The following is a 25112-nucleotide window of genomic DNA, read 5'->3' as shown; positions in this document are numbered from 1 at the left end:
AAAAACACTGAGACATTAAGGAAAAAAAGAGAGGTATTTTGGATGTTTACTCTCCAAACAGCTGTCTTTGGCCTGAATGAGCATATTCCTTGGGAAAATGCGCTTCTGTAAACCTGCTAAAACATTCTTCCTGTTAGTTTTGATCTGGCCGACCATTATTACATTTGGTCACTCACTATTTTTAACATCCAGTTCACAATATGATTTATACAGTCTTTGAACCGGGACGCGGTGTCAGCGGGCAAACTGTTAATAGACACTATAATGTGCGTGTCGCCCGCATATGACACCAGCGTGAATCCAAAAGTTTATATCAATTTGGCCAGTGGTGTGACGTATAGATTGAAGAGAATAGGGCTCAGCGACGTTTCCTGAGGCACTCCACAAGGCAATGCAAAGTCTGGGGAGATAAACAGGTCAAGCGCTACAGACTGTGTCCTATTAGACAGGAAGGATTTAAGTAAAAGGAGTGCTTTATCTCTTATTTCCAGTGTGGGAAGACGATCGACCAGCACGTCATGATTGACAGTGTTGAATGCCGCTGATAGGTCTAAAAGTATCAGGGCAGCACTTCCACCTTTGTCAAAGGTTATCCTAAATTCCTCTGTGGCTGTGATTAGGGCTAGTTCCGTACTATGGTGAGCCTGGAACCAAATTGTGAGTGGTCTACGATATCGCCTTCCATGAAGAAGGTGGACAATTCCTCATCGAGATATTTTTCAATGATTTTGGCTAGGGACGGTATCCTGGAGATCGGTCGGTAATTGGAAGGATCGCCTGGGTCCAATTTTGGCTTTTTCAAAAGAGGCAAAATAGATGCTTTTTTCCATTCAGTAGGGAAGACTCCTGAAGATATCATGGTGTTAAAGATAGGCCAAAGGACCATTCCCACGATTTCTGGGACTAGATGCACTGTTTTAGTGGGTCGGGGATCAGAGGGTGATCCCGATTTTACTTGGGAGATCAGCTCAATAGTGCGATCAAGAGTGATCAATGGAAATGAAGATAGAATGGTGGTGAAGGACTGGCAATGTTGATTTGGTGGGAAGTGTTTGCACTAGGATTCTTGCCTGTTAGTACAGATGAATTGATTTGGGGGATAAAACTGTCGAAGACTTGGTTGACTTTAGATTGAAAAGCATTTGCTAACCTGTTGCAAAATTGCTGGCTGTTACCCTGGCTTTGAATTTCAGGGAGCTTAGTGAGTTTTTTTTACTGTAGCAAACAGTTTTTTAGAACTGCCCTTAGACGTGTCATTACTTTCTTTGGCGAAGTGCAATTAGGCTTTCATGATGAGCTGTTTGTAGATTTGCATAGCCAGTTTATATTCTGATTTTATTGGATCATTGTCGGCTTGTCTCCATTTCCATTCTAGTTTTCTGCATGTCTGTTTTTGCTCTTTAAGGGATTAATTAAACCTGTGCTCGGAGCACCTGGATGGGTACAGTGTGGTTAGGGGAGCTAATTTGTGTCCCGCATGGTGTATCTAGGAGTGATACTTTGATACTGCCTCACCAAGGTATACTGAGGTATAATTATGTGAGCCTAGTAATATCTTACCAATACAGAGGTCTTCACAGAAAAACTGCTTACTACTCTGCTTGGTGCCGCCACCTTTTCCCCCATGTTTGTGGTGGAGCATGCGCACCAAACGCTGGGGCCTAAGCCTCCCCGGGTGCCCATCCAAGGCCTGTTATAGTGAAGCTGCTAAATTGCATATAGAGACAGGGATACAGTGCTGAGTAAGGCAAGAGAAGTGGGTGACCTACAGTACGAGGGCTCTTCTCTCTGTTTGTTTCCAGACTTCACTCTCAGAGTCCAGGAGGCCAGGAAGCAATTTGCGCCTTGGCAGCGCAAGCTGAGGGAGCAAAGTGTGGAATACACGATGCTGAGAGTGATGCTGAACGGGATGGCACAGATTTTCTCTGACCCTCAGTCCCTCCAAAAAGCCCTCAAAGACTGGAACATAATCGGTAAGCGTAGGAAAGACCAGGCGGCTGACGATCGAACGGAAAGTGTGGGTTTAGGACTCGATGCAACCGACTAATGAAAACGCTGGACACCAGACCCTAGTGACGATTAACCCTCACGTGAAGACCATCTGAACAGGTCTGAGGTGTTTGGAACTTGAACCTCCAATGGTACCCTCACTAATGAGGATTATAAATGTATGTTTCTACTGCCAAACCATGAGAAGATGAACACATCTGCTGGCCCTTATCTGCATAAGCCAGACTCATTATCATTGACAATTGGTGCTTTCTTGACCGAGAGACTCTATCCATCAGTAACTGTTTGCGAGGATCCCCAGGAGAATTATTTCCTCCTGTGGAAGTCTCTTACCTTTTGGCTAGTGGTGGTGCAGCACTGGGATCACACAGAAGTGTTGGCCGGTCACATCCGCCCTCAATGCAATCCGTGTTTAATTACCACAAGTTAATTAGTGCTTATTGTTGCACAACTGTTGTTTTCTTTCTATATGTCCTAGTAATTGCTAGTGGGGGGGTAAGGGCCCCTATGCCTAGTTGGGGTCGGCATGGCGTGGGAGGGGGGAGGGATTGTGTTCCTTTTGTTGCAGTTCACATGGACATTTGGGTCGTGAGTGATAATGTTAACACATTTAAAATAGCAGCTAGGATGGTCAGATCATGTGATAGTTGTGAATGACGCACTGTGTAATAGGGCATGTACATAGAAGGAGCCTGCAGCTAATGACCTGGAATGTGAAGGGTTTGAATGACCATAGAAAGTTGCTTAAAATCCTGGCGTACTTGAAAATAAAGGAAGTAGACATTGCTCTGCTTCAAGAGACACATCTTGCCCCCAACAGCTCTATGCTCACAAAACGAAGCCTAATAGGTCCGTTCCAAGCAGCTGGCTTCACCTCGCATTCAAGGGGCCTGCTTACCTGGGTAAATCTCGAAGAACGCAGGGCTGATCCTGCTGGTAAATACGCAATCTCAAGATGTTATGGTAGGAGTGCTGACTTCCAATTTATTAATATTTACAGGCCCAACTATGATGTCCCTCAGTTCTACAAGTGGGAAGGGTATGCCCAGACATGGGTCCCGTGCTCTCCGTGCCACTGGAATCAAGCTATCCTGGCTGAAGAGGGGTGAAACCCCGAAACCGGTCCTAGGATGCTTGTTTCCAATCCAGGGAGGACCTGGCTTGACAATTCGGGCTGGACTGTTCCCATGGCCTCTTCAAAAAAAGGGGGGAACCCAAATTAATAACCCTCCGGCATCTGGGTATATAAACAGTATTAATGAAAAATAATGCCTCGGGACCAATAATGTAACATATATTTTGGTATAGAGATAAATAAATTATCTCCTCCCTTGAGTTATATTCTTTCTCAAAAAACTTTGTTGTTCTATTTCACATGAACGTCAAAGGCAATTCCAACCAAGAAAAATATATTTTTAAACATTTAGGTTATGTATGTATAAGTATATTTATTTTATACTTAACATCTTCCTCACAATTATATAAAGATACATTTTTTAGATATATATACACAAACATTTACAATATTTACAATACTTACATACAAGGACAAAGAAACTGAACATATACATATCAAAACAACCCTACAATTCAGTTAGGATGTCTATGAAATTATTTTACTAGAGCATTCCTTTCTATCGAAGATCACTCCTAAAGAGACACTTTGAGATCTTGTTATTACAATCTCCACCTTATTAACCCCTTCGCTGCTAGGCCTTTTCCCCTCCTGTGCTAAGCCTTTTTTGGGCTATTTGGGGTAGTGCGCGCTTAGGCCCCTGTAACTTTTTGACCACAGTGGGTATCCACGCCATATTTGCGTCCTTTTCTTCCAACATCATGGGGATTCTAAAGGTACCCAGGGTTTGTGGATTCTCCTAGAGGGTTCCCAGAAATTAGTCAAAATACAGCAACATTTTGGTTTTTTGTGAAAAATGGGGAAAAGTGGCTGCAAATGAAAGCATCTGGGTTTTTCTCTGCAAATGATATCAAAAAAGGGTTTGTGGGGCTGAAATCACAATTTCTCCAGCTTTTAGGGAATGACAGATTTTTGTCAGAAATCCAACATTTTTTACACAGTTTTGACATTTTTCTGGGACATACCCTATTTTTGCTATTTTTTGTGCTTTGAACCTCCTTCCAGATAATGGTAAAAATGGGTAAAAAAGCAATAATGGATCCTGGAAAGCTATACATTTTTGAAAAGTAGACAAAATTCTGAATTCAGCAAGGGGTCATTTGTGTAGATCCATCAAGGTTTCTTTATAGAAACTAACAGGTAAATATAGGAAAAATTAAAAATGTGTTGAAAAAAGCAGCCTTTTGAGTCAACGTTTTCACCTGTAACTTCTTCGAATTATGACATCTCTTTGAAAGCAATGTACCGTTACATCCGGTGGACCTTCCTGGTTGTGGGGATATATAGGACTTGTAGGTTCACCAAGAGCCCAACGAACCCAGAGTAAAAAACTGAGCAGCATTTTGAAATGTTTTTTTTTTTTGTTCCGGGTATATAGCAATTATTGTGGGAAAATGTATACATGGAAAAATCGGTATGAAAGACACCTATGTATTTCTGAAATGGGAACAAATTACAGAGTTTAGAAACAGTGCATATTTGCACATTTTCGAAATTGGGAATACTCATACTTGCATGACAATTATTGGTCATTTTCCAAAATGACTTTTTTTTTACACAATGTCTTTCATTTGGAAGGGAGAAATGCATCAAAAACCAATAGGTAATAACAGTTGCTTTACAAACCTGAACTACCCTAAGACTCCCGATAAAAATGGTACCTCACTTGTGTGGGTAGGCATAGTGCCCACGACAGGAAGTGGCTCAAAACCTAAGGTGAACGCACCACATTTTCACACTGAAAATTTACACTTTTTTTGCGAAGAGTCTAGCTGTAGTTTTCGAACCCTGGCCCTGCCGGCACCTAGGGAAACCTAGCAAACCTATACATTTTTGTAAACTAGACACCCAGGGGAATCCAGGATGGGGTGACTTGACTGCCTCCCACCATGGTCTGTTACCCAGAATCCCTTGCAAACGTAAAAAAATGACAAAAAAAACACATTTTCCCCACATTTCTGGGATGGAAAGTTCTGGAATCTGCGTGGATCCACAAATTTCCACCCACCCCGCGTTCCCCAAAGTCCTACGAGAAAAATGGTACCTCACTTGTGCGGGTTGGCCTAGTGCCCGTGACAGGAAACGGTGCAAAACGCAATGTGGTCACACCTCAATTTTGCAGTGAAAAATGACCCCTTTTTGGCAAAGTGACTAGCTGTAGTTTTTGAACCCTAGCCCTGCCGGCACCTAGGGAAACCTAGCAAACCTATACATTTTTGAAAACTAGACACCCAGGGGAATCCAGGATGGGGTGACTTGACTGCCTGCCATCATGGTCTGTTACCCAGAATCCCTTGCAAACGTAAACAAATGACCAAAAAAACCACATTTTCCCCACATTTCTGGGATGGAAAGTTCTGGAATCTGCGTGGATCCACAAATTTCCACCCACCCCGCGTTCCCCAAAGTCCCACGAGAAAAATGGTACCTCACTTGTGCGGGTCGGCCTACTGCCCGCGACAGGAAACGGCGCAAAACGCAACGTGGTCACACCTCAATTTTGCAGTGAAAAATGACCCCTTTTTGGCAAAGTGACTAGCTGTAGTTTTTTAACCCTAGCCCTGCCGGCACCTAGGGAAACCTAGCAAACCTATACATTTTTGAAAACTTGACACCCAGGGGAATCCAGGATGGGGTGACTTGACTGCCTCCCACCATGGTCTGTTACCCAGAATCCCTTGCAAACGTAAAAAAATGACAAAAAAAACACATTTTCCCCACATTTCTGAGATGGAAAGTTCTGGAATCTGCGTGGATCCACAAATTTACACCCACCCCGTGTTCCCCAAAGTCCTACGAGAAAAATGGTACCTCACTTGTGCGGGTCGGCCTAGTGCCCGCGACAGGAAACGGCGCAAAACGCAACGTGGTCACACCTCAATTTTGCAGTGAAAAATGACCCTTTTTTGGCAAAGTGACTAGCTGTAGTTTTTGAACCCTAACCCTGCCGGCACCTAGGGAAACCCAGCAAACCTATACATTTTTGAAAACTAGACTCCCAGGGGAATCCAGGATGGGGTGACTTGACTGCCTCCCACCATGGTCTGTTACCCAGAATCCCTTGCAAACGTAAAAAAATGACAAAAAAAACACATTTTCCCCACATTTCTGAGATGGAAAGTTCTGGAATCTGCGTGGATCCACAAATTTACACCCACCCCGTGTTCCCCAAAGTCCTACGAGAAAAATGGTACCTCACTTGTGCGGGTCGGCCTAGTGCCCGCGACAGTAAACGGCGCAAAACGCAACGTGGTCACACCTCAATTTTGCAGTGAAAAATGACCCTTTTTTGGCACAGTGACTAGCTGTAGTTTTTTAACCCTAGCCCTGCCGGCACCTAGGGAAACCTAGCAAACCTATACATTTTTGAAAACTAGATACCCAGGGGAATCCAGGATGGGGTGACTTGACTGCCTCCCACCATGGTCTGTTACCCAGAATCCCTTGCAAACGTAAAAAAATGACAAAAAAAACAAATTTTCCCCACATTTCTGGGATGGAAAGTTCTGGAATCTGCGTGGATCCACAAATTTACACCCACCCCGCGTTCCCCAAAGTCCTACGAGAAAAATGGTACCTCACTTGTGCGGGTCGGCCTAGTACCCGCGACAGGAAACGGCGCAAAATGCAACGTGTTCACACCTCAATTTTGCAGTGAAAAATGACCCTTTTTTGGCAAAGTGACTAGCTGTAGTTTTTGAACCCTAGCCCTGCCGGCACCTAGGGAGACCTAGCAAACCTATACATTTTTGAAAACTAGACACCCCGGGGAATCCAGGATGGGGTGACTTGACTGCCTCCCACCATGGTCTGTTACCCAGAATCCCTTGCAAACGTAAAAAAATGACAAAAAAAACACATTTTCCCCACATTTCTGGGATGGAAAGTTCTGGAATCTGCGTGGATCCACAAATTTCCACCCACCCCGCGTTCCCCAAAGTCCTACGAGATAAATGGTACCTCACTTGTGCGGGTCGGCCTAGTGCCCGCGACAGGAAACGGCGCAAAACGCAACATGGTCACACCTCAATTTTGCAGTGAAAAATGACCCATTTTTGGCAAAGTGACTAGCTGTAGTTTTTGAACCCTAGCCCTGCCGGCACCTAGGGAAACCTACCAAACCCACACATTTCTGAAAACTAGACACCCGGCGGCTTCCAGGGAGGTATGGCTTGCGTGGATCCCCCAAGGTTTCCTTACCCAGAATCCCCTGCAAACCTCAATTTTTGCTGAAAAAAACACTTTTTTCACACATTTTGGGGTGGGAAAGTTGTGGCATCACCGGGCTCACACAAATTTACCACCACCCAGCGTTCCCCCAGGTCTCCCGGTAAAAATGGTGCCTCACTTGTGTGGGAGGCCCAAGTACCCGCGGCAGGCAAGGGCCCAAAACCTAGTGAGGCGACATCAAAATGGCCTATCGCAAAACCACCTGGTTTTGCAAGGGGGGTCACTTTGGTTTTTGACCCGGTGCTCGGCGGCCATCTAGGGAAACCTACCAAACCAACGCATTTTTGAAAACTAGACACCCGGCGGCTTCCAGGGAGGTATGGCTTGCGTGGATCCCCCAACGTTTCCTTACCCAGAATCCCCTGCAAACCTCAATTTTTGCTGAAAAAATCACTTTTTTCACACATTTTGGGGTGGGAAAGTTGTGGCATCACCGGGCTCACACAAATTTACCACCACCCAGCGTTCCCCCAGGTCTCCCGGTAAAAATGGTGCCTCACTTGTGTGGGAGGCCCAAGTACCCGCGGCAGGCAAGGGCCCAAACCTAGTGAAGCGACATTTGGGATAGGCAATGTTGATGTCGCCTCACTACGTTTTGGGCCCTTGCCAGCAACTAAATACATTGCACTAACACCAACCTTGAAACAGAATCAAATTATCCAAAGAATACAGACCAGGCAGTTCACTTTACCACTCATGAATGCTCCCAAAAATTCTTTTGTGTGTGGTACGCTCTGAAACAAGCAGGGAGACACAGTGCAGGATGAGAAGGACAGTCGGGGCAGTACATACGACTCTCCTTCCGCGAACCTCTTCGCCAACAGACTCTACATCTCCTACTGGGAAAATCTTTTGCGGGTGTGGGAGGAATGTGATCTGGAAAGTGGCGTTCTTTCAATCTAGCAACATCCTCCACCACTCCAACTCTAGGAACACTTGCCTGTTCCACTACAACAAGGCTGCCTATTACAGACTCCTGAAACTTAGCAAAAGTCATCTTTGACTCAGGGCAAGAATCCTGGAACACAACAAAAGCATTAAACATTGCCAAGTGGAAAAGATGGATAGCCAACTTCTTGTACCAAATGTAAGCCTTACGAAGAGCAGTGTAAGGTTCCAACCTCTGATCTACTCTGTCAACACCACCCATGTGCCTATTATAGTCTAAAATGCACACAGGTTTGCGCGCTTCAGCGACCTGACCCCAAACAGTCACAGTTGCAGTGCTTTCATCATGGATGGTAGTCAGCATGTAGACATCTCCCCTGTCTGTAAACTTCACAGCAAGAAGCTCCTGGCAACGCAACGCACTGCACTGTCCCCGCACAAGCTTTTGACAAACAAGTTCTTTCGGGAAACCTTCACGGTTAGAGCGGATTGTGCCACAAGCAAGAGTGTCCACTTTGGCCAATTCCCTGAAGAACCGCAGACCAGTGTAGAAGTTATCTACATATAAATGGTGGCCTTTGTAAAAAAATCCTCTTCCAAGTTCCCAAACAATTTTCTCAGTCACTCCAAAAGTGGACGGACAACCAGGGAGGTTAAACCTAGATTCCTTACCGGTGTACACCCTGAAATTAGAGACATATCCAGTCCTACTGTCACACAGCATATACAGCTTTATTCCATAGCGTGCCCTCTTACTAGGAATGTATTGCCTAAAAACCAAGCGGCCCTTGAACAACACCAAAGACTCATCCACTGCAATTTCTTTCCCAGGGGCATAAATCTCAGAAAATCGATCAACAAAGTGATCAAGGACAGGCCTAATCTTAGAAAGACGGTCACAGTCAGGGTGATCTCGTGGCAACGCTAAACCATTATCAACAAAATGCATCATCCTAAGCAGAAGCAAATACCTGTCACGACTCATGACTGCCGGAAAAATAGACGTTGCCATCAAGGGACTGCTAGACCAATATGAAGACATTGATGGCTTCCTTAGCAAGCCCATCAAAAAAGTTGAACCCAAGAACTTCCTCATCTCTTCAACATTTGTGGGAGTCCACCGGGTAGCTCTAGAGTGTGGCTTAAGACTGGCACTGTTGTCCCTCAAAAACTGTTCAGCATACAAATTAGTCTGCTCAACAATCTCTGCCAAAAACACATCGTCCATAAACAACTGAAAAAAATTTACAGGCAAAAAGTTTTCAGTATTCACTCTAGACCCTGGAACACCAGTAAACTCTGGCAATGCCGGCTGCACCATGCCAGGGGCAACCCAGAGGTCATCACTTTCAAAGGGAAGCCTTGCAGCCCCAGCCTGCAGCCCAGATGCCTCTTGCCGCACTACACCAACGGGAAGCCTTGCAGCCGCAGGCTGCAGCCCAGAAGCCTCTTGCCGCACTACACCAACGGGAAGCCTTGCAGTCCCAGGCTGCAGCCCAGATGCCTCTTGCCGCACTATAGGCACATCAGTCTCCTCCTCTAACACAGGCACTTCATCCGCACTAAGAGTATCTTCATCATCCGATGACTCCATACGGAGAGACAACTCACTGCCAGAATCGTCCCCTGCCTCCTCTCCCTCAGATGCAGAGTCAGTCTCTGAACCATGGTCAGAGGAAGACTCAAACAGCAAACCAACAACCTGCTGAGCAGTAATTCTGCGGCTAGCCATTATACTTACTAAGATAGAAGACTGCACAAACAAGTCAACAACAACCAACAATGTGCAAACCAAGTAAGTAAAGAAATGTGTACCTTTATCACAAAGATCAATGTACTCAAAAACTATACAATCCAATTACAAGAGACAGCTGCACTCACCAGAAACCAACTCTGCAGTGACACAGCAAAAACCAACGATATCAAACTAGAAAGAAGAAAAAAAAAAAAATTACTCACAAGACAACAAAATACACATCGAGCACCAATGCAAAAAGTTTTTGACACTCAAAAAACAAACATACTGCTATTATTACACCATTTGCAAAAAAAATTCATGCAGAGAAATCAAACACATTTACATTGTACAAAAAAGAGTCTCTTACCAAACTACACAAACAGCAGAACCACCAGTAAAAACACGGCAAACTGAAAAGAGCAAAAGCCTTCACCTAGAACAAAAAAGTTTAAAAAAAACATTACTATTGCAATTCACAAAAAATATAACAATAAACATTACAACATGCTATGTTACTACCCAAATGGTCAATCGGGTTATGTGCCAGGTGGGGCAGAAAACAGCAGGAAAAAAAAAGGCTACTCTGTCCCGTGGCGGGTGGGCCAAATACATATAATAAAAATTGCCCCCTGGAAGCGACACTTGCAAAAGGGGTCACTTCCATTTTTATTTACACTAATTCCCTGGTGTCTAGTGGGCATTTCTGCCCCCCCGGGGCCAGAAACGGACCGAAAGTGGACCGATCTGCCCCCAGGGGGGGCAGAAAAGTCCGAGCATCAATGATTCCCCCAGGGAAGCGACCCTTGCCCAAGGGGTCGCTTCCCAAATCAATAAAACTACATCCCTAGTGTCTAGTGGGCTTTTCTGCCCCCCCCTGGGGGCAGATACGGACAGAAAGTGGACCAATCTGCCCCCAGGGGGGGCAGAAAAGTCTGTGCAAAAATTATTCCCCAAGGGAAGCGACCCTTGCCCAAGGGGTCGCTTCCCATATCAATATAACGACATCTCTGGTGTCTAGTGGGCTTTTCTGCCCCCCCTGGGGGCAGAAACGGACCAAAAGTGGACCGATCTGCCCCCAGGGGGGGAAGAAAAGTCTGTGCAAAAATTATCCCCCAGGGAAGCGACCCTTGCCCAAGGAGTCGCTTCCCATATCAATATCAAGACATCCCTGGTGTCTAGTGGGCTTTTCTGCCCCCCCCTGGGGGCAGAAACGGACCGAAAGTGGACCGATCTGCCCCCAGGGGGGGCAAAAAAGTCTGTGCCAAAAATATCCCCCAGGGAAGCGACCCTTGCCCAAGGGGTCACTTCCCATATCACAATAAAGAGATCCCTGGTGGCTAGTGGGCTTTTCTGCCCCCCCTGGGGGCAGAAACGGACCGAAAGTGGACCGATCTGCCCCCAGGGGGGGCATAAAAGTCTGTGCCAAAATATCACCCAGGGAAGCGACCCTTGCCCAAGGGGTCGCTTCCCAAATGCCGAAATACACATCCCTGGGGTCTAGTGGGGCATCCCTGCTCCACGATCGCGACGCTGTGCGCGATGGTGGGACAGGAATGCCCAGCATTGAGACATCAGGGGAGAGGAAATACTCTTTCCTCTCCCCCGATGCCTCAAGGCCTTGGAATTCGCCCCCCCCCCCCGCCACACCGCAAGAAAACACTCACCCTCCCCGTTGGACGCGCTGGAAGAAATTAATTCCAGCGCGTCCAACGCTTCCTGTGCGCGCTGACGTCATCAGGAAGCGTGGGGGGGCTCGGGGGTGGCAGCGGAAACTCTTCCGCTGCCATCCCCCTCTGTGGGGGCACGATCGATGCCCCAGGGGGGGAGCGCCAGCGCTTCCCCCAGGGGCTGTGCTCATGACGGAGCGGTTCCGTCATGAGCACCGCTCAACCGATGCTCATGACGGAACCGCTCCGTCATGAGCATCGAAGGGGTTAAAGTACTCTTTGCTATTAACTCAAAATAACACAAAATCAAACGAGTGTCTTCAAAATCGTTGTCGACGCGTTTCAGCCAAATCAATCTTTAGGCCTCATCAGCACTAGGGCACCTGAACGTATAATTTCATAAAGTTCAACCTCTTTTCAACAACCGATTTCTAAAGGTAAACAGATGTGTTCCCTTTATTCATTTTCTCTCTCTAAGAGCGTGATAAATGTCATTCTGTTGTTATACCCTGAGGTCTTTTCGTAATTTTTTCCAACAGATCACTTTCAATCGTTTTCTTTCGAATCTCTATTCTCCCTTAATTCAATGCCTCGTCATGATTTTCATTTTATTCGGGAGTGTATTGGAATATCCTTAAACTTTTACCTCTTAAGCTTATTCACCAAAAACGCTTCTAACAATCCGTCTCTACACCTTGCGTTTCGCAAGTCCGAAATCACGTGATGCGGAAGTGACGTGGGTCCCGTGCTCTCCATGCCACTGGAATCAAGCTATCCTGGCTGAAGAGGGGTGAAACTCCGAACCCGGTCCTAGGATGCTTGTTTCCAGTCCAGGAAGGACCTGGCTTAGCAATTCGGACTGGACTGTTCCCATGAGGCACAGGGTCGAGACTGATTTGCATATGGCTGGGTTCAAACTGGAACGGCATGGTGAGCAATAAAACAATGGATTTAGGACCATATCTCTGTACTGGGGTGAATGTATGACATTGTTCTGAATTCTGTCCATCAACTGCAGTTTTTGAATTTATCACCCCAAGTGGGAAGGGTATGCCCAGACGTGGGTACCGTGCTCTCCATGCCACTGGAATCAAGCTATCCTGGCTGAAGAGGGGGTGCAACCCCGAAACCGGTCCTAGGATGCTTGTTTCCAGTCCAGGGAGTACCTGGCTTGGCAATTCGAGCTGGACTGTTCCCATGAGGCACAGGGTCAAGACTGATGTGCATATGGCTGGATTCAAACTGGAACGGCATGGTGAGCGAAAAAACGATGGGTTTAGACCCAGATCTCTGTACTGGGGTGAATGTATGACATTGTTCTGCATTCTGTCCATCAACTGTTGTTTTTACACATTAAGGACTGCCTTCATTACCACTAATCTGGGATGGGGATTTTAATTGCGTATTAGATCCTGCGCTTGACCGATCAAAGGGTCCTCCTAGGTGTCCACCTGCAGCTGCCAAGACCATTGCTGACATAGAGCTATAATTGCATCTGGTTGAAGTTTAGAGAAGCAGATCCCCTGGGAGAGGCGGGTTCACGCAGTACTCTGCGTACCAAGATACACGCACAATAGATTACTGGTTAATATCGGAGGCTCTAGTGTCCAGGGTACAGAACTGCACATTGTTAGCTTGCTCCTTTTCCGACCGATCTCCCATATTGTTAGCGGTTGAAATTCCCCCGCGGGGCCCTCCCTCTTTCCTGTGGAGATTCCCTCCATACTCCCTACTGGACACAGTATTTTAAGCTGAATTAGCTGCCGCTATTACTGAATTTTTTAAAACTAAGATTTGTTCAGTTGACTGTTTTGCCATGGTATGGGAGACATTTAAGGTTTTCATAAGGGGGGCTGCCATGAATAAACTTTCTGGGGTACTCCGTTCCATTAGAGGTAGACTCGCTTTATTAGAGGATCGATTGGGTGCACTGGAGAGAGAGGCTCTGTACAGGAATGACCCTCAGATTTTTGAACAACTGAAAACAACACTAGAAGAGTACCACAAGGAAGACGATAGCGAAATTAAGCACATAGGGAAATATGCCTTGGCCAGAACCTACGGCGAGGGAGACAGGCCGGGCTCTGTATTGGCGCCGATTGCTTGCGGTCGGTGTGACTCTGGAGTCATTAACGAGTTGATAGATGAGGAGGGCACTGTACTAAAAGAGCAGGCAGACATAGTGAACAGATTCAGCAGATACTACCATGACCTATATAGCTCCACAGTTACCCCAGATGAAGAGAACATAGTACATTATTTGTAATACATACAACTACCCTGGTTGATGGATAGTCGCAGAAAGTACCTCATGAGGCCCATTGACACTGTTGAGATTCATATGGCACTTAACTCCATGCGGGATGGGAGTGCCCCAGGCCAAGATGGGCTCACTGTGTCCTTCTACAAGGCCTTTAGTGAATTGCTGGTTCCACACTAGAACCCCCAGTTCCAGGAAATGGGAGAGACTAGTATAATGCCTTCCTCCATGCGTGAGGCATTGATAGCAACCATATTAAAACCTGGCAAGGCTCCCCAAGAGTGCTTGTCTGCCAGACCACTATCATTGATAAATGTTGACACTAACATATTTGATAAAATATTGGCCAACAGACTGACACCTCTCCTGCCCAATATGGTATGCCCTGAACAAGCGGGCTTTGTGCCTGGCCTGTGCACTATCATATATTCTGAGAACTGTTTTTGGGGCTTTACAACACGTTAAACCAGACGTCAAGGCGGCAGCAGTGTTTTTAGATGCTGAAAATACCTTTGATTCAGTTGAGTGGAGATTCATGTTGGTGGTGCTAAGGTGCTTGGGGGTCTGAGAAATCTTTCTAAAATTAATCTTGGTTCTTTATAACTCTCCCATGGCACGAGTGCACTTAAGGGATGATGTCTCCTACCCCATTCAGATATCTAGAGGCACAAGACAAGGGTGTCCCTTATCGCCATTACTGCATGCCGTGGCAGCAGAGCCCCTACTCAGTGCACCTCGTGAGTATCATGGCAATAGAGGCATACGTTTACTGAACTTCAATTTCATTGTCTCTGCTTATGCGGACGATATCCTATTGTATTTACGGGATCCAGATACTAATCTCTCTCCAGTAATACAGGAGGTGTTGAGATTTGGTGGCATCTCGGGTCTTAAAATCAACTGGGATGAATCTATAATCTTCCCATTAACCCTGGTCACAATGCAGACGGCCTTGGACTATCCTCTTCAATGGACATCAGATCCGATTAGATATCTGGGGATACAGGTCCACTCTGATGCGGAACAAATACTTAGGGCAAATTATGGCAGAGCCATCACTAAATTGGAGGAAGACATAGAAAGGTTCTCTTGTACCCCAAAATATTTTTAAAACGTTACAGACCCTGATGGGAAAATTGGCTTGGGCTGGTAAAACTCCGCGTGTCAAACTGGATATCCTAACTCTGCCCAATTCGGCGGGAGGCATGAGGGCACCGGATCTGGAGCTATACTACAGGGTGGTGGAAATCTCACATGCTCACAATTGGATCCACGGTCAGTACAATCTACCCCACCTCCAAATAAAGAAGGTATCTACAATCCCTGACCCCCTCCCGCGTTGTCTATCTCAAGCACCTATTAGGCGTTGCAGCCTGCTGGATTCAGTAAACTCTACCGTACACGCCTGGTACGTCTTACTAAGAAAATAGGCCGGTGCCTTGTTGTACTCCCCGCTTCTGCTTGTGGGATGTTGCCTCTGGCTTTGTATTAGTACCGAAAGAGGTGTACTTTGCTCGCTGAGAGCACTGCAGATACACGTGATGGGTGATTTCTTTGAGGAGGGAAGAGTACCCACATGGGAGGAGGCAGCAGAGGGCATACATGACCTTACCCCTCTAACACAGTTTCACTTTTTTAGAATCCGCCATGCACTGAGGGCAGTGCTTGGAGATGAGCTATAAGAACCTCCAGAGTTGCCTGCTCTCTCGCTACTACTGCATTCAGAATCCCCCATCAAGCTAGTCTTTTAAGTTTATGGAACATCACAAGCCTTTCAGCATACACAATACACAAAAGCTAGGCTGGAGTGGCAAAATGTTATTGGGGTAGCCCTTACCGATGACATCTGGTATTGCTGTTGTGAAGCTACGCAAAAGATCTCACTCATGGATGGCGCAGACTGGTCCATTTCAAGTATCTCAATAGGGTACAACACATGCCAAAGAGAATATTTCGATATGGGCTCAGGGACACTGACTCCTGTGAATGTTGTGGTGACGTGGAGGCAGATATTTTGCATGTGGCATGGTCGTGTCCGCCAGTTGCGGAATTTTGGAAGCAAATCTTTTATACATTAAATGCTATCACAGATCAATCCCCCTCCCCAGACCCTCTACTAGCGCTTTTGGGATACACAAAACCTCTTAATAAGAACATCAGTAAATTATTCTCTATGGGTCTACTATTAACTAAGCGCAGGATTGTGTTATGCTGGATGTGTGGTCCCATACCAACTGTAACAGAATGGGAGCATGATATGATCTACTGTAACACCCAGTCCGATGATTATAATGAGCTGCTGCCCCACCCCAAAGTCATCCAAAATGTTTCTGGGATCTATATGCACAATATTTAAGGGCCTATTAGGATGGCGGGTGGATCACGCCCACCATCCATGCCTAAATGACTCCCCGCCATATTAGGATGGCTGGGGGGTCTGCGGCGGACGGGAATACCGGGGCTTAAGGGGCTTAATATGATCCATTCATAAATAAGATGCAGGCGGAGATTGGCCTTAACATGCAGGCGGAGATTGGCCTTTCAGAAAGGCATGAGGTCTTTGCTGTTGGGGGCCTGTAGCGGGCCACAGGATGTTGGGGGGTGCACATGGGGGGTACCTATGGTACCTCCCTGCATTTGCATGCACATGGTGGCAGGCACTGCGCGGTGCCTGTCACGTAGTGCATGCAAATGCACTACATACATTTTTTACATTGGGGCGGGTGCTGCTTACAGCACCGCCCTCCGCAATGTAAAAAATGCGGGATGCGCCCGCCAGTGTGACAGGTGCATCTTAATTCATATGGCGGGACCGCCGCAACAATGGCGGGTGGTCCCTTTTGCTGTTGCGGTGGCAGGCGGACTTTGTCTGCCCGCCATCGCAATAGACCTCTTAGTGTCAAAACAAGGTGACAGCATGGACAATGAATGATAGCATGTTGTACTGTGTAGGCCCAGAAACCACAAGTACTATGAGTATTGCATTTAAAAGATCGTGTTGGTTGTATTTCACACATGGTAGCCGCTTGCACTTAGACTAGTGGGTCCTGCAGACTGCAATATGTATGTAGAGTGTACTATACTATTTTTCATCCTTATTGCAACGTTTCATTGCTACTGTGAAATGTGTCAACAGTTGTTGCCGATTAATTGACGACTCATGTATGCTATCTATCATATTCTGTGCATTGATGTGAACTGGGTTATGAAAACTAATAAAAGCAAAAATAAAAAAAATATTAAAAAATAAAAAACATCTAGCAACAAATAATTGTCATGTCCACTTCCTTACATCACATATTTACTCTTCAATCATATAGATTTATGTATTCCAAACATCAAAAGTTTATGCAAGGTGGCATTTCAAACCATAATTAATGATGTATTTTTAATTCCAGGATCAAGAAAAGCATTGAACATGGAAATCAAACCACTACCAACATATTCATCTTTGTCGGGTTTGAAGTGGTACAGGAGCTTCAGATCTTTCTCTTTGCTTTATTTGCGACAATGTACATCTTAACGATTAGCTCCAACATGATGATAATCACACTAGTAAAGTTTGAGAGAACGCTTCACAAACCAATGTATCACTTTTTATCCAGTTTTTCTTTCTTGGAGATTCTCTATACTACTGCAACTGTGCCAAAAATGTTGGTGACTTTGCTGACAGAAGAGAAAACTATTTCTGTCCCAATTTGCATTGCACAGTTTTATTTCATTTTTGCATTTGGAGCATGTGAAAACTTCCTTCTTGCTGTTATGGCTTATGATAGGTATGTGGCAATCTGTAACCCATTGCGTTATGCCCAAATTATGTCAGACACAGCCAGTTGCTATCTGGCCATTGGTGCCTGGATGAGTGCAATGTTTGCTCCTGTTCTGCCAGCTCTGTGGATTTCCTCATTGACATTTTGTACTCCAAATGAAATTGACCACTTCTTCTGTGACTTCGCCCCTCTGTTGAAACTCTCTTGCGGAGACACATCAGTAGGCCAATTTACATTTTTAGCCATAGCCTGGATGGTGATATTGGGTTGCTGCCTACTGACAATGATATCCTATATTTCTATTATTCGTTCCATATTACACATCCCATCAACTGACGGGCAGAAGAAGGCATTCAACACATGTGCCTCTCATCTCACAGTCCTTATAATTTTCTATGGGACTGTAATATTCATGTACATAAGACCAAATTCCAGCATCAGGTTTGCATTAGATAAAGTGGTGTCAATATTCTACTGTGTTGTAACTCCATTGTTAAATCCTATGATTTACAGCCTCAGAAACAAAGAAATGAGGGGTGCACTAAGGAAAGTCATGAACATGTGTTTGTCTATGTTTGGAGGAGAAACAGCAGTCCAAACCAATCCTCACTGCAGCAAACAAATTGGCACAAGAAAAAAATATTTCATTTTGTTTCTGACCCCTTGTTGTAAGAAGATATAGGAATGACAAAATCTTTAGGTTTCCATAGTTCTATATCCCTTATTGCTTGCCTTCATTGCTTTGCTTCCTTTTTCATTGACTCTTTAGTTCAATAGGCAGGGACACTTGGGCTCCCAGTACCGTCAGTCCCTCGCTAAAGCTTTAAATATCCTGCCAGCCTCATATTTTTGCAACAATATATATATAAATATGTATAAATAGTAGCTTCCAACAAACACTCTTTCACCCTTGGTCTGTTGACATATCACTCACATTATACTCCCTCGCACCCCCGCAAAAGGTATAGATCAATGGACCAGCCCACTCCAGCTATTGGCTGCTTTCACTTTGAGTGACCACATTTTACCCTTGCACATGTACACTTAGGGCCTTATGATGTTGGGTGGACATCATCTCGGTCATGGGACTGGCCGACATCCGGTCCGTGGTCCCGACCGACTTATTAGAATGTGAACAGACACTGTTTGGTCGCATTCCTGTACTTTACAATAGGAGCATTTATTCCGGCTGGAATGCCCGCTCCCATTGTAAAATAGGAGGTGCAGTTCATCCCTGCACCGTGAGGTGCCTGCCATGTTGTGCACGAATCAATGGCCTTCGACCAGATGCCGTGCACCCAAGGGGGCCCTGCTGGAGGGGCCCAAAGTCGAGTTCTGACACCCTTTCTGTGTGGGCAAGGCACGCATGGAAAGGCTGCAACAACCCAACATCCCAATCCCTTGGGCAGAAAGAGCTGCCCTTAGGATTACTGGCCACATTCCCACTGGCAGACGGGCTCTCCAAGCTCTTCAGAAGACAGTCAGAATGACCGATCGGATACCTGTACTTCCCAATGGTTGCTGGTCCCTATGTGAAGTTGGTTTACAACAACTATTTTCCTAACTCTCAAGACATTTATTGTAGGTTCATTCTTCACTATAAACCAGCTTAGCTATAATTGTTTATCCTACTGAAAAGTATCACATGTCATTAGAGTAGCTAGAGTGTACATGTAGATTTTTAGGTTGAAGCCACCCACTCAAAGGTTTACCTTCTAGTAACTGTTTGTGGAATGGCATCACCCTGCACCAGCACTGTCAGTAAGCAGGAAACACTCCTCTCACTCAAAGACAAAGCTTACATCCACAAAACATAAACAGTCAAAATAAGCTATCTAAATGTACCTGTGTGTACCATTGAATAAAAGTTCCTACAAATAGCAGGGTGTGATCAAAAACTTTACAAATAAAATCAAGGAATGTATTGAAATCTGGTATTTTGACTCATTATTATGAGAAGGGGTGAGCGATAAAGTCTGCTCTGCTGGTGAAGATCACAATTTTGTCCAATGTGCTTTACAAAGGGTCTCCAAAGAGTCTCCCTGTCCACACATTTGAATGCCGTCCCATAGCCGATGAAGTTGACATAGAGGGGGGAGTTTCATTCCATCGACTGCTCAATGATGGTACCCAGTGTTGCAATCTGGTCTGTATAGGAGCTATCTTTGTGGTAGCCAGTCTGCTGGTCCTGTTATTAAACATCAACTTTCTCCTTCATTCTGTCCAGGATGACTCTGTTGAACACTTTGCCTGGGGTTCATAGAAGAGTTATCTCTATGTAGTTGTCAGTTACTCAGGTCAGCTTTCTTGGGTATTTTGATCAGGTATCCCTCCTTCCAATCTGATGGCACATTTTCCTCTCCCCAGATCCTTTCAAACATGGGTTAGAGCAGGTCTACATTTGTGTCAATATCTGCCTTCAGTGCCTCTGAAGGAATGTTGTCAGGTACTGCTGCCTTCCACTTTCTCTAAAGTTGTGATTGGCTTAGGTGAGTCTGGGAGCTAGGAACAGAAGAGGACGGAAGAGAGGCGGCGGCGGTACACGGGTAAGTGATCCTTTTTTTAATCATTACTTTTCAAACCCCGTCACTCCACCCCCACCCCTGCTGCCAACCACTTCTGATTGACACCAGCCGCTACTGTTCAATTTACACATTGAGGGCGATAGCTATACATTAGATCAGATCTTATTTGACAGATCGTCTGTTTTAAACCTGAAGCAGTGTCTTCTTCAACACATTTACACAACCACATAACCAATCTGATTTTTTTTCTAATTTACAATAGTTGTCAACAAACACTCCAATACCATTGTTTTGGTTGGATCACTTGCTTATCCCCATTAGTTTAATCAGTCCTAAAGTAAATGTCATGCAACAGGTAGCTTCAAAACATTATGTCCCAGATGTTCGACTATTTCATTTTGCGCCTCGCAATTTGAGACAAATTGTGAGTAGCAAATTGTGAGCCCATTGGGAATGACAGGCCCTCCCAGGGATGGTGGCCTGCTGGGCTCAGCAGACCACAATGTCTGGGACTGCTTTTAAATAAAGCATTTTTTTTTGTTTAATGCAGCCTTTTTTCCTTCAATGAATCTCGGGCTATCTCAGTGGGAATCAGGGACGAATTTACTCACCCTAAAGTTACTTAACTGGCAATATGAGTGACTGGGAGTGCAGTTTACTCTTTCATTTTAGAGAAGGCACTATAAAATAACTATTGTACTTCCACTTAGGCTTCCAACTTAACTTAGATACCCGTCCCTGCCCCTGTAACAGGAAATCCGGTCATTCGATGCTGCACTTTTTATTTTTTTGTAGTTTTTATCTCTTATATACTAAATCCATCATTCTTCCCTTGATTAAGAAGCAACACTTTAGTAATTTTATAGAATCTAATGATGCACTACTTCGACTGGATGATGAGGCTATTACTAATTGTGTCATCTTGTTTTCAAAAGTTGCAGAGCTGGCGCGTAAATCAATGTCTGCATTAGAATTTTAGTTTGTTTATAAGTTTATATTTGTATTTTAAAAACTGTTTGATATGAATTGTGCTGTTTTTATTATATATTTTGTTCTAACTTTATCATGTGCTTTTATGGTTTAAAATGTTTTAACCGAATAAAGAATCTATTGATGGGTTTGCTTTCTGCACAAAGAAGAGAAAAGGAACAACATACGAATAAATAGCCAAATACAATGCAATTTGACTCTTGACCCCCCGCCCCCGAATGGTGGCAAAGAAGTAAAACGCATAAACAATGAAAGAAGAGAGTCACGCTCAGTGAAGTGGTGGAGTTTTAAAGACACTGCCCTGCAGTTTTAGCAGAGGCAGCACACTGTAGTTTTTATCTGCAGCGTGGTTGTGATTTTGCCGCTATGCTGGGTAGTCACTGGCGCTGATGAAGTTGCATTCACATGATGTGTCACGTCAGCACGTATTTGATAGGTAACTGAGGCGTTACTTAACCTTGGGTGACCCTGCCTCTTTAGATATGCATGCAGCTAAACCACTGAGGAAACAATGGTCCAATTAAAGGACTAGCCAACTAAGTCTAACAGCTTACATTTCTTTTCCAAGGGTACCCTATAAGTGCCATGCAAATTTGGGTCATGGAATTTAAAATCTTGACAGCTCTTACTCAGTCAGAGGCCTCTTGCAGCAGTCAGACAAATTCATTTACTAATGAGCCTGGATTTTCGCTGTGGGAGTTGGAGGACAGGCGGTCTTCTGAAAAAGACTTATTTAATTGACCATTTCCGCCTGCCCGCACCACCGCCACTTAATGATTATAAAAAAAAGGAGTACATCTCAAATTGGTCTGGCTATAAAAAAGAAAACTGTTCTTTCCACCTATGCCACCATTAGGAATAAATCCCAATGTTTGGCTAATGGATATTTATATCTCCTTTGCAGTAGTCTCTCTGCATTGCTAGACATTCTTCAAGGTTTATCATGAAATATAATATAGATGTCTTTCCTGGGTGTCAGATCAGTCCTTTTGTACAATAATGAGCCCAGAAAGAAATGTCTGCCGTGTCAGTGCAGCCAGTAGCAAGGGCCTTAATGTATGTCCTGTGTTTCTCTAAATGTGGCTTTCTGTCACCTGCACCTCTAGTGAATTTTGCCAGTATCTTCACAGATGACGTCTTCCTATCTGGGTCTCAGAGTTTACAAGAAACTAATCGCCAGGTGTCCATCTCCCATAACAGTCATTTGACCAAGCCCGAAGAAGGACCCCAATATAATGCATGGCACGGTGGCAAAATGGGTGATGTGAATCTATACACTTAAAGTTTGTGACACGATGCAAAAACTGCAGTGCTATTGCAAAATGGGGGATCCCCTCTATAGGTTGTAATTTTCAGGCTAGGGAGAAGAGGGGAAGAAACTACAAACAACTGAATATACTCTCTCGTAGCCTATCTGTTCCTTATATCAAAACTTAGTTCATATCAAATTATCTCATCCATTACTCACAACAGTGACAATTCACATTGAATTTTTCATTATTTTTATTATTTCATTGCTTTATATATTTCATAACATTTCAATTTTTCTTTTTTATATATATCTTTTTCTTCAATCAAAATAACAAAACCAATTCTAAAAATTCATACAAAAGACAAAAGTAACACAATCATTACATACAATTTTATATAAACAAATCCATTCAATAGAAAACCGCCCCTAGATTAACTTCAATAAATACAACCATACCACAACCATTCAAACACATCCATACTCTCACAAAAAATTCATACAATCAGCATCTGTACTCGGTAGAGGTTATGTGTGACAAAAGGAAACTCTGCAACCAAATAGATTTTTATGTTCAGAGCACAAAGCTCAGCAGTGCTAGACTTTGCATTGGGCCAGTGACTACAACGTTTTCTTCACTACATTTTTTTTATTCTGTATTTCAGATTTCGTTATTTCTACAATCGATAATTACAAAACATGCACATTTGTTTTTGTCAATTGTGTAATACATTTTAAAGTCACAAGATCGGCAACAACAATACATGGTACATAATACAGTTACCAACATAATGGCATACCTGCATTTTGTAACATTTTATGAGCATTATGTTGTTCAGTATTCTTAATAATTCTAAAGTAATAATTATAAATTACTAGATCTGTAACCGTTGAGTTTTAAACTTAGACATAGAACAGAGACAGCAACACTGGGAGCGTTAGAGTCTCTGAAGGCCAATTTAGATCTAGGTCGGAGCGCCGCCTTGATGCTTCTGGATCTGTTGCCAGCATTCAAGATGATTCCATATCAGACACTCCTTCAGTGGCTGGTTGATGTAGACACGTGTAGTCCGGCATTGCTGTTGTTACAATCTCTTCTCAGTAATAGAGGACATTTGGTGTCCCTTAATATCTTCTACCCTGTAAGAAAAGTTCTCAAACATGGGATGCCACAGGTTCCTCTTTAAATCCAACACTGTTTAATGTGTATATGACCTCTTTGGTGTCAATCATTCAGTCATTTGGTATTACTGTTGTCTCATATGCAGATGTGCACAACTCATTTTTTCAACTAGGAAATATGCAGACACCATGCAAGAAGCATTCAAACATTATCTAGTTAATGTTGTGTACTGGATGAAACTGAGCTGCCTGAAATGTAATTTGCATAAACTGGAACCTTGCTTTTTGGAGACGCTTGGGAGAGCTGATCTAACAACTTGTGCCCTGCTAAATTAGGAGTTCTCATGAAGACTTCTGTTGCAAACAAATTCAAGAGTGAGACATTTGTCCAGCCCCAGATTGTGTAAAAGGCTGGAGCTTTTTCTCACATCGACATTCACTGAGGAAGGCACTAGGGGCCAGATGTACAAAGCTTTTTTTGAGTGCAAATGCCCGGATTCACAGAAGCAAAGAAGTAACTTTTTAATGTACAAAGGCCCAATTTGTAATTTGGTAACCTATAACCGCATCACAAATAGGACTCACCATTCTGAATTAGGGAGGGAAGTTTCCTAATGGGTCTCAAACCGAGACCTTCCTCATGAATATTAATGAGGTAGGACTATCTGCAACCCACTTGGAATAGCAAACCATGTTAAACTCACACCTGTACATTGTTGTTTGCGATTACCAAATAGCGAATTACTATTTGGTAATTGCAAACACACACCGTAGTACATATGACCCTAGAGTTGCTAACCTCAGGGACTCGCAGAATCATAGCCCATGCCTTGATCATGGCCAGCATTGATTATGCTAATCCTCTTTATCCGTGTCTCTCTAATTATCTGCTCAATCATCTTCACGTCAATCAGAATACTGCTACCAATATGATCTGAAAGATTCACCATTGACAGACACTATTCAAACATCTTAAACAACTTCATTGTTTGCATGTGGAAAAAAAAAGGAAAATGCTACTTACCAGTATGCATCTGTTCTTGGCATGTAGAGCTGCAGATTCACATACTATGCATAGATCTCCATCTTCTGTTGGGCTTAGATGTTTGCACCTTGTTGTTGTATTGGAATAAGACTTTGGGAGTCACGAGATAGGTGACTCCTCCTCTGGACAATAGTGCGCATGGGCATCAACTCCATTATCAGATTGTTTTTTCGCCAAGAAGGGAAATTATGGAGTTTTGTGAGAAACGGAAATAGATGTCCATGTATGTTATATCTAATTGAGATAATACTGGAACAGATAAAGGTAGCCGGGGAGGTGGGTGGACGTTTGTGAATCTGCGGCTCTTCATGCCAAGATCAGATGCATACTGGTAAGTAGCATTTTCCGTTCGAGGCATATGAGCTGCAGATCACACACTATGCATAGATTGCATAGCAGTACTCTTGTTTAGCGGCGACCACCAGTACCTGTTGCACTAGTCTGAAATAGTGTTTTGAGTACAGCCTGGCCCACACTAGCTTG

General features: G+C 44.3%; 1 protein-coding gene across 1 annotated transcript; it reads left to right on the top strand.

Moving 5' to 3' along the window:
* The first annotated feature begins 13526 nt into the window (after positions 1 to 13526).
* LOC146809854 (olfactory receptor 6F1-like) lies at positions 13527 to 18380 on the top strand. The gene is made up of 2 exons (XM_085614916.1): positions 13527 to 13930; positions 17327 to 18380. The coding sequence occupies exons 1-2, from the start codon at positions 13527 to 13529 to the stop codon at positions 18378 to 18380; spliced, it is 1458 nt and encodes a 485-aa protein (XP_085471042.1).
* The last annotated feature ends 6732 nt before the right edge of the window (positions 18381 to 25112 follow it).

This window comes from Triturus cristatus, chromosome 7 (genome assembly GCF_964204655.1).
Source record: "Triturus cristatus chromosome 7, aTriCri1.1, whole genome shotgun sequence".
Lineage (NCBI taxonomy): Eukaryota > Metazoa > Chordata > Amphibia > Caudata > Salamandridae > Triturus > Triturus cristatus.
Note: the sequence above shows the minus strand (reverse complement) of the source record. Positions and strands in the feature narration are given on the sequence as shown.